General features: G+C 46.6%; 1 protein-coding gene across 1 annotated transcript in view; it reads right to left on the bottom strand.

Moving 5' to 3' along the window:
* Positions 1–1,437: 1,437 nt before the first annotated feature.
* Positions 1,438–16,607, bottom strand: part of LOC132390541 (C-type lectin domain family 4 member A-like) — a 29,633-nt gene continuing 14,463 nt past the window's right edge. Inside the window, exons 5-7 of the mRNA XM_059963154.1 lie at positions 3,237–3,379; positions 2,732–2,793; positions 1,438–2,214 (exon numbers count right to left, since the gene is read on the bottom strand). Of these exons, the coding sequence (XP_059819137.1) occupies positions 2,019–2,214; positions 2,732–2,793; positions 3,237–3,379 (401 nt within the window). The 3' untranslated portion in view covers positions 1,438–2,018. The remainder of the gene's footprint in view (positions 2,215–2,731; positions 2,794–3,236; positions 3,380–16,607) is intronic.

Genomic DNA, 16,607 nt, shown 5'->3' with positions numbered 1-16,607 from the left:
CATCAAATTTGCTTATGATACAAAGATTGGAGGTATAGTGGAGAGTGAAGAAGGTTTTCAAAGCTTGCAGATGGATTGAAGCCAGTTAGAAGAGAGGGCTGAAAGATGGCAGATGGAGTTTAATGCTGATAAGTGTGGGGTGTTACATTTTGGTGGGACTAATCAAATGAGGACATACATGGTAAATTGGAGGGCATTGAGGAATGCGGTCGAACAGAGTGATCTAAGAATAATGGTGCATAGTACCCTGAAGTTGAAATCTCATGTGGATAGGGTGGTGAAGTATACTTTTGGTATGCTTGCCTTTATAAATCAGAGGATTGAGTAAAGCATTTGAGATGTAATGTTAAAATTGTACAAGGCCTTGGTGAGGTGAACGTTGGAATACTGTGTACAGTTCTGTTCACCGAATTATAGGAAATATATCAAGAAAATAGAGAGAGTACACAGGCGATTTACTAGAATGTTTCCTGAGTTTCAGCACCTAAGTCACAGAGAAAGGTTGAACAAGTTACGTCTTTATTCTTTGGAGCGTAGAAGATTGAGGGGGGACTTGATTGAGGCATTTAAAATTATCAGGTAGATAGATAGAGTTGATGCAGGTAGGCTTTTTCCATTGAGAGTAGGGGAGACTTGAACAAGGGGACATGAGTTGAAAGTTAGGGGGCAAAAGTGTAGTGGCAACAAGAGGGGAAACAAGAGTGGTAGCTGTGTGGAACGAGCTTCCAGTAGAAATGGTATAGGCTGGTTCGATATTGTCATTTAAAGTAATGACAATATGGACAGGAAAGGAATGGAGGATTATGGGCTGAGTGCAGTTCGGTGGGACTAGGTAAGAGTAAGCGTCCGGCAGGGACTAAAAGGGCTGAGATGGCTTCTTTCCGTGCTGTAAATGTTATATGGTTTTATGGTTATATCTCTCTCGTTACAAAACGCATTAGAGAGTGAGGAATTTTAGGGGATATGAACTGCCATTGAAGACTCGCGAATTTCTCCGGATGTACTGTTGAGAGCGTTCTGACTTGTCGCATCGCCGCCCGGTGTGGAGGCTGCAACGCAGAGGGCCGCCAGAGGCTGCAGAGGGTTCCAGGCTCAGCCAGCCCCATCACGGGCACAAACCTCCCCTCCATCGAGGACATGTTCAAGCAGGAAAGACTCGGGAAGACCGCATCCATCAGCGAGGACCCTGTCCAGCCTGGAAATACCATGTGCTCATCGGTATCGACGGGGAGGGGGACAGGAGCCAGAAAACTCGCCAATTTACAAACAGTTGCTTCCCCTCCGCTATCAGATTGCGAACGCTCCCTGAACACTTAAACACACCTTCGGTATTCTCCTTTTTGCATTATTTATTAACTTCCCCGATTTACGTTATTTTTACATCTTTGCACCGCACTGAAGTCACGTTGTAGTTGTGCACGTCGTCGGTGAGGCCGCGCTTGGAGGGCGGTGTTCAGTTCTGGTCGCCCTACTTTAGGAAAGATGCCACTGAGATGGAAGGAGCGCAGAGGGAGATTGACGAGGATGTTGCCGGAACTCGAGGGTCTGAGTTAAGCAGAAAAGACAAGAAGGTTGGGACTTTGTTCCTTGGAGCGTGGGTATGAAGCCAGGGGAGGCATAGATAGGGTGAATACACAGCCTTTTTTCCTCTTGGTTGGGGCATCGAGAGCTTGTATGCACAGTATTGACGTGAGAGTGGGTGGAGAGAACGGAGAGAGGAGAGGCAGGGACTGGGGTAAGAGAAAGAGATAGATGGGGAGAAGCGGAATGAGTTTGTGAGAAGAAGGGCAGAGTGAGAAGAGGAGTCGGTAGGAAGGAGGAGTAAATGGAGGGATGTGGGGTAGTTCGGGGCAGGAAGGGGAGAAGAGTGGTCTAGGTGGGGAGAAGGAGAGTAGGGTGCAGAATGGGGATGTGAGTAGTGGAGGCTGGGGTAGGAAGGAGGGGAAGTGAGGGTAGGAGATGATGAAAGAATGGAGATTGAAGGTGAGCTAGATTGAATGGGGAGAAGTGGGGTGAAGTCACTTGATTGAATTCGGCTCGAAAGGCAGTTGACAGAGACCTTGGACCTCTTCAGGAATATCCGGGTATAAATATGCCGTCTTCTCGCAGATGAATCTGAATTTACTTTTGCAACTGTAACGGTAACTCGATCCGCACTTAATGCAGGTGGGCGTTTCATAGCTTAACTCGTACACAAGATCAGAGGCCACATTCCTGTTAAAGAGGGTTAGACAATTTCAACAGAGACAAAACAGATCAGGCAGACAACCGGAGACCGTCACCAAACTAATCCCACTAATCTGCGCTCTCCCCACAGCCACTTGTCAGACTCTAAATTTATCCTAAGATACCGCGCTCTCCCCTCAGTCCCGGGTCCATCGCCGTACGAATCCCACTACACCGCTCTCCCCTAAAATCCCGAATCAGCTACCAAATTAATCCCGCTGCACGACTCTCCCCCGCCAACCCTGTGTCAGAACTCAAACTAATCCCACAGCCCGACTCTCTCCCCACGACCTCGTTTCAGTCTCCAAGCTAATCCCACCGTCTCACTCTCTCCACAACCTTCTTTCTCCAAACTGATCTCACTGACTCACTCTTTCCCCACAGATCTGTGTCAGAGCTCAAACTAATCCCACTGCGTTACTCACTCCCCACGACCTCGTTTCACTCCAAACTAATCTCACTGACCCACTTCCACATCACAGAGCTGCAACAGTCCAAACCTCACCTGTCGGCGCATTTTCCAATCCAGTATGTTACGTATCGTTCGACAGCTTTGGAAACAAACTTCTGTGAAATTAAATCCCTTCTGTTAATGTTTAGAACAAGACTCTAACAATGCATATCCATGTGAAGGGACGGTACAGAGAGGGAATCACACAGTGTCTTAGCCTGGGACTATGGTGCGAGTTTCACTCTTCGTCAGACCCCGGGAGAGTGTGGTGGGACAGTTTGGAGGGAGATTCATTCTGTGTCTGACCCCGGAAGTGTGTAGATGGGACGGTGTGGAGGGAGATTCCCACTGTGTCTGATCCAGGGAGTGAGTGGTGGGACGGTGTGGAAGGAGCATTCTGTGTCTCACACCTGGAGTGCGTGGTGGGAATTAGTGTAGGGAAATTCCCTTTGCGTCTCACATCTGGAGTGTGTGGTGGTATTGTGTGTAGGGAGATTCAGTGTCTGTCTCACCCCGCGACCGCGAGATTATTAACACCTCTTCTCGCGGTAAGACATACCTTTTCCTTGTTTAAATTTATTTCGAGGGGCCTTGAATCAAGTTCCGAACAATTTTGCCTCGCTCCATCATAAAAGGTTCCAAACGTGGATATGAAATAACAACGGTCTTCATTTTTGATCCATTCCTGGGGACACGTTGTCTCTGCAACTCAGGAACAACAAACTGTGAATTTCCCTACATAAATCCCTTTGCATCAGCTGGGATCAGAAAAAGTTAAACTCCCTCCACACTGTCCAATCATACTCACACGGGTCAGACGGAGAGTTAAGCTGCCTCCACAGCGTCCCCTCATACACTCCCGGGGTCAGACACAGAATAAATCTCCCTTCACTCCGTCCTTTCACACACTCCCGTGGTCGATGTGAAACTCCATCCACACCATCCTATCACACTCTTCTGGGATAGGACGCAGACCGAACCTCACTTCATACAGTCATTCTCCTCACTCATTCTAGTTGTCCTTCGGTATCATCTCTGCCCACAGTCATATTCAGACGCAAAGTGTAGTGATTCAGTATCCGACTTGCCGCATTACGCACTCCCGAGATCAGACAGTAAGGGACGCTGTTTCCACATTGTCCATTCACACTTTACAGTGTCAGACACAGGATGAAGCCTCCTTCAATTGTCCAACTTCCGGTTATGACCTCGCCCTCCCTACTCTTATCCAATGTTCGCTATGCCTCCTCCTCCAGGTACCTAGCTCACTCCTGACTCCGCCTGGCGGTGGAAGATCAGTCTGTGTCTGACACCGGGAGTGTGTGATCGGACGTTGTGGAGGGAGAATCACTCTGCGTCTGACCCCGGGAGTGTGTGATGAAACTGTGTGGAAGGAGATTCACTCTGTGTCTGACCCCGAGAGTGTGTGATGGGACGGTGTGGAGGGAGATTCGCTCTGCGTCTGACACCGGGAGTGTGTGTTGGGACGTTGAGGAGTAAACCTCACTGTTGTCTGAGCCCATGAGGTTAAGATGGGACGGTGTGGAGGGAATTTCACTCTGTGTCTGACACTGGAAAAGTGTGATGGGACGGTGTGGAGGGAGATACACACTGCGTCTGACCCCGGGAGTGTATGATGGGACGATGAAGGGGGTCATTCACTCTGTGTCTCACCCCCGGAGTGTGTGGAATGGTGCGGAAGGAGTTTCACTCTGTGCCTGACCCAGGGTGTGTGTTTAGGGACGGTGCGGAGGAAGCTTCACATTTGTCTGAGCATAGTACTGGGTGATGGGCCGGTGTGGAGGAAGATCTACTCTGTATCTGAACCCGGAATGTGTGTTGAGAGGGTATGGAGGGAGCGACATCAAGTGTCTGACCCCGGGAGTGTGGGGGAAGATTCAGTCTGTATCTGAGCCAGGAACTGTGTCATGGGAAACTGAGGAGAGAGAGTCGCTCTGGTCTGACGCTGGGATTGTGTGATGGGACGGTGTGGAGGGTGATTCACTCTGTGTCTGGCCCCGGGAGTGTGTGGTAGGACGGTGTGGAGGGAGATTCACTCTGTGTCTGACCCCAGGAGTATGTGATGGGACGGTGTGGAGGGAGATTCACTCTGTGTCTGACCCCGGGATGGGAAGAAGGTTCGCAGGTGCAACGTGAAGCACCAGTAAGGGAAAAGATTAAGGTGTGTGGGCGGAGAGCAGGGGATAGCGTGAAAAGGTGAAGAAGGAATTTAAGGGCATAGCACGATTGATAGCAGAAGGAGGCAGAACATTCCCGGGGACAGACAGAGAGTGGAGCTCTCTCTCCACACGGTCGCAACACAGTCCCGCGGTCAGACATAGTGTGCAATTCCCTCCATATTGTCCCATCACACACTGCCCTGGTCATACACAGAGAGAATCACCTTCCACACCGTCCCATCACGCATTTCCGGTGTCAGTCACAGAGTGAATCTGCAGCCACGCCGTCCCTTCACACACCCCCGTGGTTATTTAAATCGCATCAAGAGGTGGAGACGGAAGTTCTTTGCGAAGCAGTTTTTTTTTTTAACTGATCCTGGCAAGGATGCTGGATTGCGGAGGCGCGTGACGTAGCGCGCTAAAGTTTTAAATGAAAGACCGCCATATACAGCGGCAATAGTCGGAGTGGACTGAGTCAGACTGGGTCGGCTTTGGCTCAAACAGGCTTCGGCAAGAACAGACAGAGGCGAGGATTGAACGGGGCACAATTGCGCAAGAGCGTGAAAGTCGTCCTGTGAGGCAGCGGGAGAATTTAAATAGCGAGCTGAGGCTGACTCAGGGCGAGCTCTGATGTCCCTGGTGACTACACATGCAAAAGGTGCATGGAGCTGCAGCTCCTGACAAACCGTGTTAGGGAACTTGAGCCTGATGAAATTCTGATAATTCGGGAGGCAGAAATAGAAATAGACAGTAGTTTCAAGGAGATAGCCACCCCTAGGAATCAAGAGACAGGCAGTTGGGTGAGTGTCAGGAGAGGGAAGGGGAATAGACAGGGAGAGCACTCCTGTGACTGTTCCCATCAACAATAAATATACCGTTTTGGATACTGTTGGTGGCGACCGTTTTGGATACTGTTGGTGGTGACCAACCAGGTACAAGTTGCAGTGGTTGCGTTTCTGGCACCGAGAATGGACTCAGAAGGCAAGGAGGGAAAAGAGGAGAGCAGTAGTGATAGGGGATTCGATAGTTAGTGTGACAGATAGGAGGTTCTGTAAAAGAGATCGAGTATCCCGGATGGCCTGTCGCCTCCGTGGTGCCAGGGTCCGCGGTATCTCGGATGGAGTTCTCAGCATTCTCAAGAGGGAGGGTGAGCAGACAGATGTCGTAGTCCATGTAGGGAACAATGACGTGTGTAGGAAGAGTGAGGAGATCCTGAATGGGGAGTTTAGGGAGTTAGGTGCCAAGTTAAAGTGCAGGACCTCCAGGTTAGCATTCTCAGGATTGCTACCAGTGCTATGTGCAGGTGGGTTTAGAATTAGTAAGGTAGAGCAGATCAACAGAAGGTTGAAGTCATGGTGCAGGAGGGAGGGCTTCAAATTTATAGGTAAATAGGCATTTTTCCTGGGAAGGTGGGACCTGTTCCGGCGGGACGGTTTACATCTGAACTTGAGGCGGCCAAATATTCTTGCAGATAGGTTTGCTAGAGAGGATCCAGTGGATTTATAGTAGATACAAGCGGGGAGGGTGAACCAGAGTGTAGGAACAGATGTATGGGAGGAGGAAGAAAAAGAAGATAATAAAGCTCTTTGTACTGTCAGAGATAAACAGAAAGGAAGTGCTGTAGAATTTTTAAATACATTTATTTTAATGCTAGGAGCATTGCAAGAAAATTGGATGAGATTAGAGCATGTATTGATACCTGGAAATATGATGTTTTAGCTATTAGTGAAACATGGTGGCAGGAGATATGTGATTGACAACTAAATATTCCTGGATTTCTTTGTTTCAGGTGTGATGGAATCAAAGGGACAAGAGTGTTGCGTTGCTTGTCAGGGAAATATTACAGCAGGTGCTCTGGAGGTATAGATGAGAGGGGTCGTCTGGGGATACTATTTATGTGGAATTGTGGAAGGTGAAAGGGATTAGTAACACTTACAGTGGTGTATTAGTGACCACATAATATGGAGCTGGAAATGGAGGAGAATATTTGTAAGGAGATAGCAGATATTTGTAGTAAGCACTAGGTTGTGATAGTGGGGGATTTTAATTTTCCACACCTAAACTGGAAAGCCCATTCTGTAAATGGCTGGATGGGGTTGCAGTTTGTAAAATGTGTGCAGGATAGTTTTTTACAATACATAGAGGTACCGAAGACAGAAAGGGTAGCGTTGGATCTTCTGTTAGTGACTGAAATAGGTCAGGTGAGGGGAGTATGTGTTGGGGTGCACTTCAGTTGCAGTGATCACAATGACATTAGTTTCAATATAATTATGGAAAGGATAGGACTGGACCCAGGGCCGAGATTTTCTATTGGAGAAAGGCTATCTTTGAGGAGATGCGAAAGGATTAAAACGAGAGAGTCGGACAATTTGATTTATAGGAAGGATGTAGTAGAAAAATGGCGGTCATTTAACGGTGAAATTTTGAGGGGAAATAATTTTTATGTTTCTGTTAGGTTGAAAGGAAAGGTTAAAAGTTTGAGAGAGGCATGGTTTTCTAGGGATATTGGAAACGGTTAAGAAAAAGAGAGACATCTGCAATAAATACAGGCAGCATGGCGTATTTGAGGTGCTCTGGGAATATAAAGAATATAAGAAGAATCTTAAGAATGAAATTAGAAAAGCTGAAAGAAGATACGAGGTTACTTTGGCAAGTAAGATGAAAATAAATCCAAAGTGTTTCTACAGTTATAGTAATAGCAAAAGGATAGTGAGGGATAAAATTGGTCTTTCAGAGAATCAGAGTGGACAGCTATGTGCGGCGCCTAATGAGATTTGGGAGATTTTGAGCAGTTTATTTTCTTCGGTATTCACTAAGGACAAGGATATTGAATTGTGTAAGGTAAGGGAAACAAATAGGGATGTTATGGAAACCATGACAATTAAAGAGCAGGAAGTACTGGCGCTTTTAAGGAATGTAATAGTGGATAAATCTCCGGATCCTGATAGGATATTCCATAGGATCTTCAGGGAAGTTAGTGTGGAAATTTCTGGGGCTCTGACGGAAATATTTCAAATGTCATTGCAAACGGGAATAGTGCCGGAGGATTGGCGTATTGCCTATGCGGTTCTTTTGATTGGAAAGAGTTCTAAGAGTAAATCTCGCAAATATAGGTCTGACATTTTGACGTCAGTGGTGGATAAATTAATGAAAAGTATTCTTGGAGATGGTATATATAATTATCTGTATATAGAGTGTCTGATTAGGAACAGTCAGCATGGATTTGTGCTGTTTGACAAATCTTACTGCTTTTACTGAGGTTACGAGGAAAGTTGACAAGGGTAAAGCAGTGGATGTTGTCTATATGGATTTCAGTAAGGCCTTTGACAAGGTTCCGCATGGATGTTTAGTTAGGAAGGATCAATCGTTTGGTATGAATATTGAAACAGTAAAATAGATTCAACAGTAGCTGAATGGGGAGATTCCAGAGAGCAGTGGTAGATAACTGTTTGTCAGGTTGGAGGACGGTGACTAGTGGTGTGCCTCAGGGATCAGTATTGGATCCAATGTTGCTTGTCATATACATTAATGATCTGGATGAGGGGCTATTAAATTGGATTGGTAAATATGCAGATGATACTAAGGTAGGTGGCGTTGTTGAAAATGAAGTTGTTTTTCAAAGCTTGCAGAGAGATTTAGGCCATTTAGAAGAGTTGGCTAAACAATCGCAGATGGAGCTTAATGCTGATATGTGCGAAGTGCTAAATTTTGGCAGGAATAATCCAAGTAGGACATACATGGTAAATGGCAGGGCATTGAAGAATGCAGTAGAACAGAGTGATCTCGGAATAATGGTGCATAGTTCCCTGAAAGAGGAATCTCATGTGGATAGGGTGTTGATGAAAGCTTTTCGTATGCTGGCTTTTATAAATCAGAACACTGAGTATAGGAATTGCGATGTGATTTTAAAATTGTACAAGGCATTGGTAAGGGCGAATTTGGAGAATTGTGTACAGTTCTGGTCACCAACTTATAAGAAAGATGTCAAGAAAATAGAGAGAGTACAGGGGAGATTTACTAGAATGTTACGTGGGTTTCAGCACCTAAGTTGCAGGGGAAGGCTGAACAAGTTATGTCTTTATTATTTTGAGCGTCGAAGGTTGAGGAGGAACTTGATAGAGGTATTTAACATTATGAGGGGGAGAGATTGTGTTGATGTGAATCGGCTTTTATTCTTTTGAGAATAGTGGAGATTCAAACAAGAGTAAATGTGTTGAGAGTTAGGGGGCAAAAGTTTATGGGTAACACGAGGGGGAATTACTTTACTCAGAGAATGGTAGTTGAGTGGAACGAGCTTCCAGTCGAAGTGGTAGAGACAGGTTCGGTATTGTAATTTAAATAAAATTGGATACGTATATGGACAGGAAATGGATGGAGGGTTATGGGTTGAGTGCAGGTAGGTGGGACAAGGTGAGAGTAAGCGTTCGGCACGGACCAGAAGGCCCTAGATGGCCTGTTTCCGTGCTGTAATTGTCTTATGGTTATTTGATCAGACGCAGACAGAGTCTCTCTCTCCATGGACCCATCACACACCCCAGGTTCAGACGTGGAGCGAAGCTCCCTGCACAATCCCGGGATCAGACACTGAGTGAAGTTCCAGTCCATAACTGTCTGTCCCACACTTTTGGAGTCAAACACAGAGATTAGCTCCCTGAACAAAGCCTCGACTCACACTGCCTCTATGAGACAAGAATGAATCTCTCTCTCCCTAGACTCATCACACATTTCAGCCTTCAGATGTGTGATGAAGCTTGCAGCACACCGTCCCGTTACTCTGATCCCGGGTCAGATGCTCAGTATTACTCTTTCCACACCGTCTCATCACACACTACAGCGGTCTGACAACAGAATTTAGATCCTTCCACAAAGTCCAGTAACGCAGCCTTGGTCAGGCTCAGTGTGAATCTCACTCTCCACGGCCGCATCACGCACTCCAGCGGTCAGACACAGAAAGGAACTCCCTCAGCACATTCGACAAATGTCCGAGGGAGAGTGATTCTCCCTCCACAGCTTCTCAACACAACACAGAGCAAAGTGTCAGACACAGAGGGAAGTTGCCTGCATACGGTCCCATTACACACTTCCGGGTTTAATAAAATGTAAATCTCCCTCCTTACGTCCCATGACACACTTCCTGGCGAGCCACAGAGTGAGACTATCTCTGCACCGACTCATCGTGATACCCTGTGTTCTCACAGAAAGCAAGGTTTCTCCCACAAGCTCCCATGGCACAGCACCGGGGTCAGACTCCCTCCACAACATCCGATCACACAATCGGGTGACAAATAGAATGACATCCCGTCACACAGTCCCGGATTCTCTGTGAAACTCTCTGTCCACTGTGTCATAACACACTTCAGGGGTCAGAGATGGGGTGAATCTCTCTGGGCACTGTCCCATCACACAATCCCGCTGTTAGACACAGATTTAAGGTGGATCCATATTATCCCATCAGACATTCCCGGAGTGAGACATCGAGTGAAGCTGTAATGTTACGTGTCACAACCCCGTGGTCAGACCCAGAGTGAATCCACCTCCTCAAAGTCCCATCACAATTTCCTGGATACATTGATAGAGTGAATCTTCCTCCACGCATTCCAATCACACAGTCACCGGGTCAAACACAGAGAGAATAACCCTCCATACCATCTCTTCACACACTCCCGATGTCAAGCACAGAGTGACCCATTCTCTCTCCATGCCTGCCCTGTGATGAGGAGCGGGTGAAATAGGGGGATGATGCCTCACCTCTTCTGCTGGTCAAAAATTTACGGAACTGGTGACGGAGATCGCTGTGTATTTGTTTAAAAACGGACAGATTAGAGTTGAGCCCAGAAAGCCTGGATTGAAGGGCTGAGTTTTACTCATGGTTGTTTCGGTGGCAGGTTTCCTTAGACTGACGAATCTGTGATACTGAGAGAGATGGTGAAGGATATTTAGCGTTTACAGTGACCCGTGAGTCAGCGTCACGTTACCGAACGGGTCACAGAGAATGTTGTGTCAGTGTCACGGTGAAGGATGTACTTGTGGCACAGTGAGAGGCGTCAGCGTCAACTTGAGACAAACAGGCAGACATATTGATCCCGAGCGAAATTAGGTAATCCCGAGGGAAATGAGAGGCGTGTCTGTGTCACGCTGAGGGGTATATCAATGTCACGATGAAGATTTAGGTCATGTTACAATGGGGGTCTACATAAGTATCCTGTCGGTCAATCCGAGTTGCTGTGAGGTACGTGTCGGTGTCACTGTGACAGGTGTTTAGGTGCCCGGGCCCGAGTTTGAACAGATTTATGTGAGAAGGAAGAAAAAGATGACAGTAAAGTTATTTCTACGGTCAGAGTAATACAGAGAGGAAGAGGTGGAGAATTTCTTAAATGTATTTATTTTAATGCTAGGAGCACTGCAAGAAAGGTAGATGGGCCGGGAGCATGGAATGATACCTGGAAATATGATGTTGTAGCAATTAATTAAACATCGCTACAGGAGGAGTGTGATTGGCAACTAAATATTCCAGGAATTCGTAGTTTCAGGTGTGATAGAATCGGAGGGATAAGGGAGGGAGTTGTAGTATTGCTTGTTAGAGAAAATATTTCAACCGTGCTCTGGCAGGATAAATTACACGGCTTGTCTAGGGGAACTTTTTGGATGGAATTGAGGAACTAGAAAGGTGTGGTAAAACTTATAGGGATGTATTATAGACCACCTAATGAGGAGCGAGAATTGGAGTAACAATTTTGTAGGGAGTTAGCAGATATTTGTAGTAAGCGTCGGGAAGCCCATTCTGTAAAAGAGCTGGGCGCATTGGAGCCTGTAAAGTGTGAGCAAAATAGTTTGTTTGTTTGCTTGTTTGTTTTTGTTTGCAACAATACATAGAGGAGCCAACAAGAGAATGGGCAGTGAGTGCAAAAGCTCAGTCATTTGCCAGATGATCAGGGGGATGGTCGGCTACGGGACACTTTAATATGACCGGTTGATGGTGTGGCTGGTAATTGCAACCGTCTCACCCTCACACAACACGGTGCTCAACACAGAGTGGAGCTCTTCCACACAATCCCATCACACACGCCAAGGATCAGATACAGAGTGATGCTCCCTCCGTCGCATTCCTTCACACGCACACTGTGCCAGTCACAGAGTGAAGCATCTTCTACTACATCATTTCACAGAACATGGACGTCAGGTGAAGAGTAACGCTCTTCTCCAGACACTCCCATCTTAATCCCGGGCGTTGAACACAGTGCGAGGATCGCATGGCACTCTCTCATCAGACACTCCCGGTATAAGACACGGAGTGAAGCTCCCTCCAGACTCTCCCAAGACACATTCCTGGGATCAGTCACAGAGTGATGCTGCCTGCATAACATCCCATCGCAGAGAAACTGCATCTAATGCAAAGTAAAGCTTACTCTATACCGTACCATCATTCACTCCCAGGGTTCGACACAGAGTGAAGCTCCCTCTACAAAGTCCCAACACACATTCCTGGGGTCAGAAACAACCTGGGGCTCCCTCTGAACTGACCATTACCCGTTTCCGGAGTCAGATAAAAACACCATCCACACCCTCCCATAGACTGAATATGCGTTTTCACCGTCCCATCACACTGTACTGGTGACAGACTCAATTTGCAAGGTTTAGCTCCGTCAACACCGTCCCATCTTAAACTAGAGGAGTCAATTACACATTTCCTTCCCACCATCCTATCACAGACTGACTGGGGGACACATAAAAACAGAATTTCAATCCACACCGTCCAGTGACGCGCTTCTGGGGTGAGAAACAGGAACTTCCAATCATCCAATCCGTTGCCAGACACTTTGGGTAATCTCCTTCAGCGGTGTCCCATCACGGAACCCAGGAGACAAACACAAAGAGAGACTCCCTTACATGTTACAACATACCCAACAGAGGTCAGACATAGCGTGAAGCTCTCTGTCCCTACGGCCCCATCATACATGCATGGCTTCAGACTGCCCGCTGCTCACTGTCACATCACACGTTCTTGCTGGTAGACACAGAGTGAAATTCCCTCCATACCGTCTCATCACACAGCCGGAAGAGACACGGAATGAAACCCCCTCAGCTCCGTCCTCTCCCGGGATCAGACACAGAGACAATCTCCCTCTACACCGTCTGGTCACCCGCCTGTGATCAGAGAGGAAATGAAGCAGTGTCTGCACAATCCCGCCGCATACTTACGTGGCCAAACACAGTATGCTGATACCTCAACCTAGTGACATCACACAACATACTTGTCAAAAAACGAGTAAACTCCCTCCGCACCGTCCTATCACACACCACTGGTATCAGACAGAGCAGAACATTATCCAGACACACGTCACCGTTCCCGGTGTCAGACACACGCATGACCCTCCCCCCAAGTGCATCCACCCACCCCACTGTCCGCCATATCTCCTCACCACACGCACAATGTGTCAAACACAGAGACCTATCATACACAAACGGAGTGAGACACAGAGTCAAGCGCCCTGCACACCGTCCAATAATAGACAGCCTGTGTCAGGCACAGTGTGAATCTCTCTCTCCACGTCCCCATCACACACTCCATTGAAAGAAAATTCCTCAGCACAGACACGAAATAGATTTAGACATCGAACGTAGAATAGTGCACGATAGTACAGGACTTTTGACACATTATGTTATACCGACCCTTAAACCCTGCCTCCCATATATCACCCCAAATTAAAGTCCTCCATATACTTATCTATAGTGTCTTAAATTTCACTTGTGTTTCAGCCTCCACCATTGATTCAGGCAGTGCATTCCACGCACCAGACACTCCTTCCCACCCCTTACCTCATAGCCATGTCCTCTTGTATTGAGCACTGGTGCCCTGGGGATGAGGCGCCGCTGTCCACTCCATCTACTCCTCATAATATTTTGCATTCCTCTATCATGTCTCCTCTCAACTTTTGTCTCTCCAAAGAGTAAAGCCCTAGGCCCCTTATTCTCTAATCATACTCCATAATCTCTAAATCAGTCAGCATCCTGGTAAATCTCCTCTGTGCCATTTCCAATGTTTCCACATCCTTTCTATAGTGAGGCGAGTAGAACAGTACACAATACCCAAATGTGGCCAAACCAGAGTTTTATAGAGCTCCATCATTACCTCGCGACTCTTAAAATATGAAAGCTAACACCCCATGAGCTTTCTTAACTACCCTATCTATCTGAGTGGCAACATTCAGGGATCTGTAGACATGTACCCCCGTATTGCTCTGCTCCTCCGAACTACCAAGTACCCTGCCTTATACCTTGAACTCTGCCTTGGAATATGTCCTTCCAAAGTGTGCCACCTCACACTTCTCCGGGTTGAACTCCATCTCAGCCCACTTCTGCATCCTATCAATGTCTCTCTGCAATCGTTGACAATTCTCTACACAATCCACAACACCACCAACCTTTGTGTAGTCTGCAAACTTGGTAAGCCACCATTCTACCTCTCATCTAGGGTTTTAATAAAAATCACGAAAAGTAGAGGTCGCAGAGCAGGTCCTTGTGGGACTCCACTAGTCACTTGCTTTCTGCAGGCAAGCCAACTCTGAATCCACCTGGCCAAGTTTCCCTGGATTCCATGCCTTCTGATTTTCTGAATAAGCATAACGTTTGGATCCTTGTCAAATGCCGTACTAAAATCCATGGAGATCACATCTACTGCACTGCCCACATCTATATGACTTGTTCTCCTCAGAGAACACTATCAGGCTTGTTAGGCACAATCTGCCCTTCACATAGCCATGTTGACTGTCCCTGATCAGACCATCATTATCAAAATGCCCATAGATCCTATCTCTAATAATCTGTTCCAATAGCTTTCCCAACACAGACGTACGGCTCCCTGTCTATAATTACCCGGACTATCTCTACTACCTTTTATGAAGAAGGGGACAATATGCCTCCCTCCAAGCCACTGGTGCCATCCCCGTGGACAACGAGGGTATAAAGATCCTAGCCAGAAGTTCAGCAATCTCTTCCCCCACCTCTTGGAGCAGCCTGGGGAATATTCGGTCAGGCCCTGGGGACTTACCCATCCTAATGTATTTTAAGAACTCCAACGCCTCCTCTCGGTTAATATCAACATGATCCAGATCTTCAAATTCACTCATATTGTCCTCACCGTCATCAAACTGTCCCTCATTTCTGAATACCGAAGTAAGTATTCATGAGGAACTTCTTCACTTCCACAGTCTCCATGCACATCTTCCCACATTTATCTCTAATCGGTCCTACCTTCAGTTCTGTCATCCCTTTGATCTACACATAATAGAAGAATGCCCAGGGTTTTCCTTTACCATACTCGCCAAGGCCTTCCCATACCCACTTCCTGCTCTCCTCAGCCCCTTAGAAACAGAGAACCAGAGAACATTACAGCGCAGAGACAGGCTTTCTGGCCCTTCCTCGCTGTGCCCAACCATTCTTCTGCCTAGTCCCACAGACCTGCACCTGGGCCATATTTCCCCACACCCCTCTCATCCATATATCTCTCCAAGTTTTTCTTAACTGTCAAAAGTGAGCCCGCATTCACCACTTCATCTGGCAGATTCCACACTCCCGCCACAAGAAGCCCCACCTCATGCTCCCTTTAAACTTTTCCCCCTTCACCCTTATCCCCTGACCTCTGATTTTTTTTTTTCTTTTATGTCTCCCCTGGCCTCAGTGGAAAAAAAAAATCTGCTGGCATTCACTCTATCTATACAAGGCATGGGCAAACTACGTCCCGCGGGCCATATGCGGCCCGTTAAGTTTTTTAAACCGGCCCGCAGAACGTGATGAAATTATATTAATTAACCTTGTTAACGTTTCTTCCCCACAATTCTGGCGTTTTCCCAATAGATGACGCAGTCTATATACATTGACCTTTGTTGAGGTGCAGAGTATTACTCCAAGTTTGCGCTTTACTTTGTGACCTTGTGGCGACCCATTTCCTGGCACATCCGAACCGGCTCACAATTTGCCAGCGTTCCGGCTAAGGGAGATAGCCTGCGGGGAATTGCGAGCGCAGAGCTCCGCATACTGGCGCGCTGTCACTGTTCTGTCATTGTGCGGGTCGTTGTTGAGTTTTGGCACAGGGGACAATTGAATAAGAAGGAGTAGGACAAGTAGACCTGCATCTCCTACCGTTTTTGAAATAAAGACAGTCAGGAGGAGAGTGATGATGATAATATCTTAATGGATAACAGAATTTTCAGTGCTTTAAAATAATAACATACTATTAAAAAAAGCTGTTTTTTATTCATTTAATTTTCAGTGTTTTAAAAGTCATTTCAATAAATAGCTAAATACCATGGGACTTCACAGACAGATATTTTGTTGTAATGCATTTGTTCATTTTCAATTGATATTAAAGCTCATGTTTTCTACATATCCCATGACATTTTATTTTCTCTTATGAGGTGTATTACCAAAACACTCCGTCCATCTGCTCCTGATCCGGCCCCCCTGTCAAATTTTAGAACAATTTGTGGCCCTCAAGTCAAAGAGTTTGCCCACCCCTGATCTATACCCACTAAATTTATACACCTCTGTCAAATCACCCTTTATTCTCCTGTGCTCAAGGGATTAAATTCCAACCTATTCAACGTTTCTCTGTAACTCAGTTTCTCAAGTCCCGGCAGCATCCTTCTCTGCACTCTTTCAACCTTATTAATATCCTGCCTGGAATTAGTTGACCAAAACTGCACACAATACTCCAAATTCGGTCTCAGAGATGTCTTATACAACCTATCCAT

This window comes from Hypanus sabinus, unplaced genomic scaffold (genome assembly GCF_030144855.1).
Source record: "Hypanus sabinus isolate sHypSab1 unplaced genomic scaffold, sHypSab1.hap1 scaffold_946, whole genome shotgun sequence".
Lineage (NCBI taxonomy): Eukaryota > Metazoa > Chordata > Chondrichthyes > Myliobatiformes > Dasyatidae > Hypanus > Hypanus sabinus.
The sequence above is the reverse complement of the archived record's forward strand: the minus strand, read 5'-3'. Positions and strand labels throughout refer to the sequence as shown.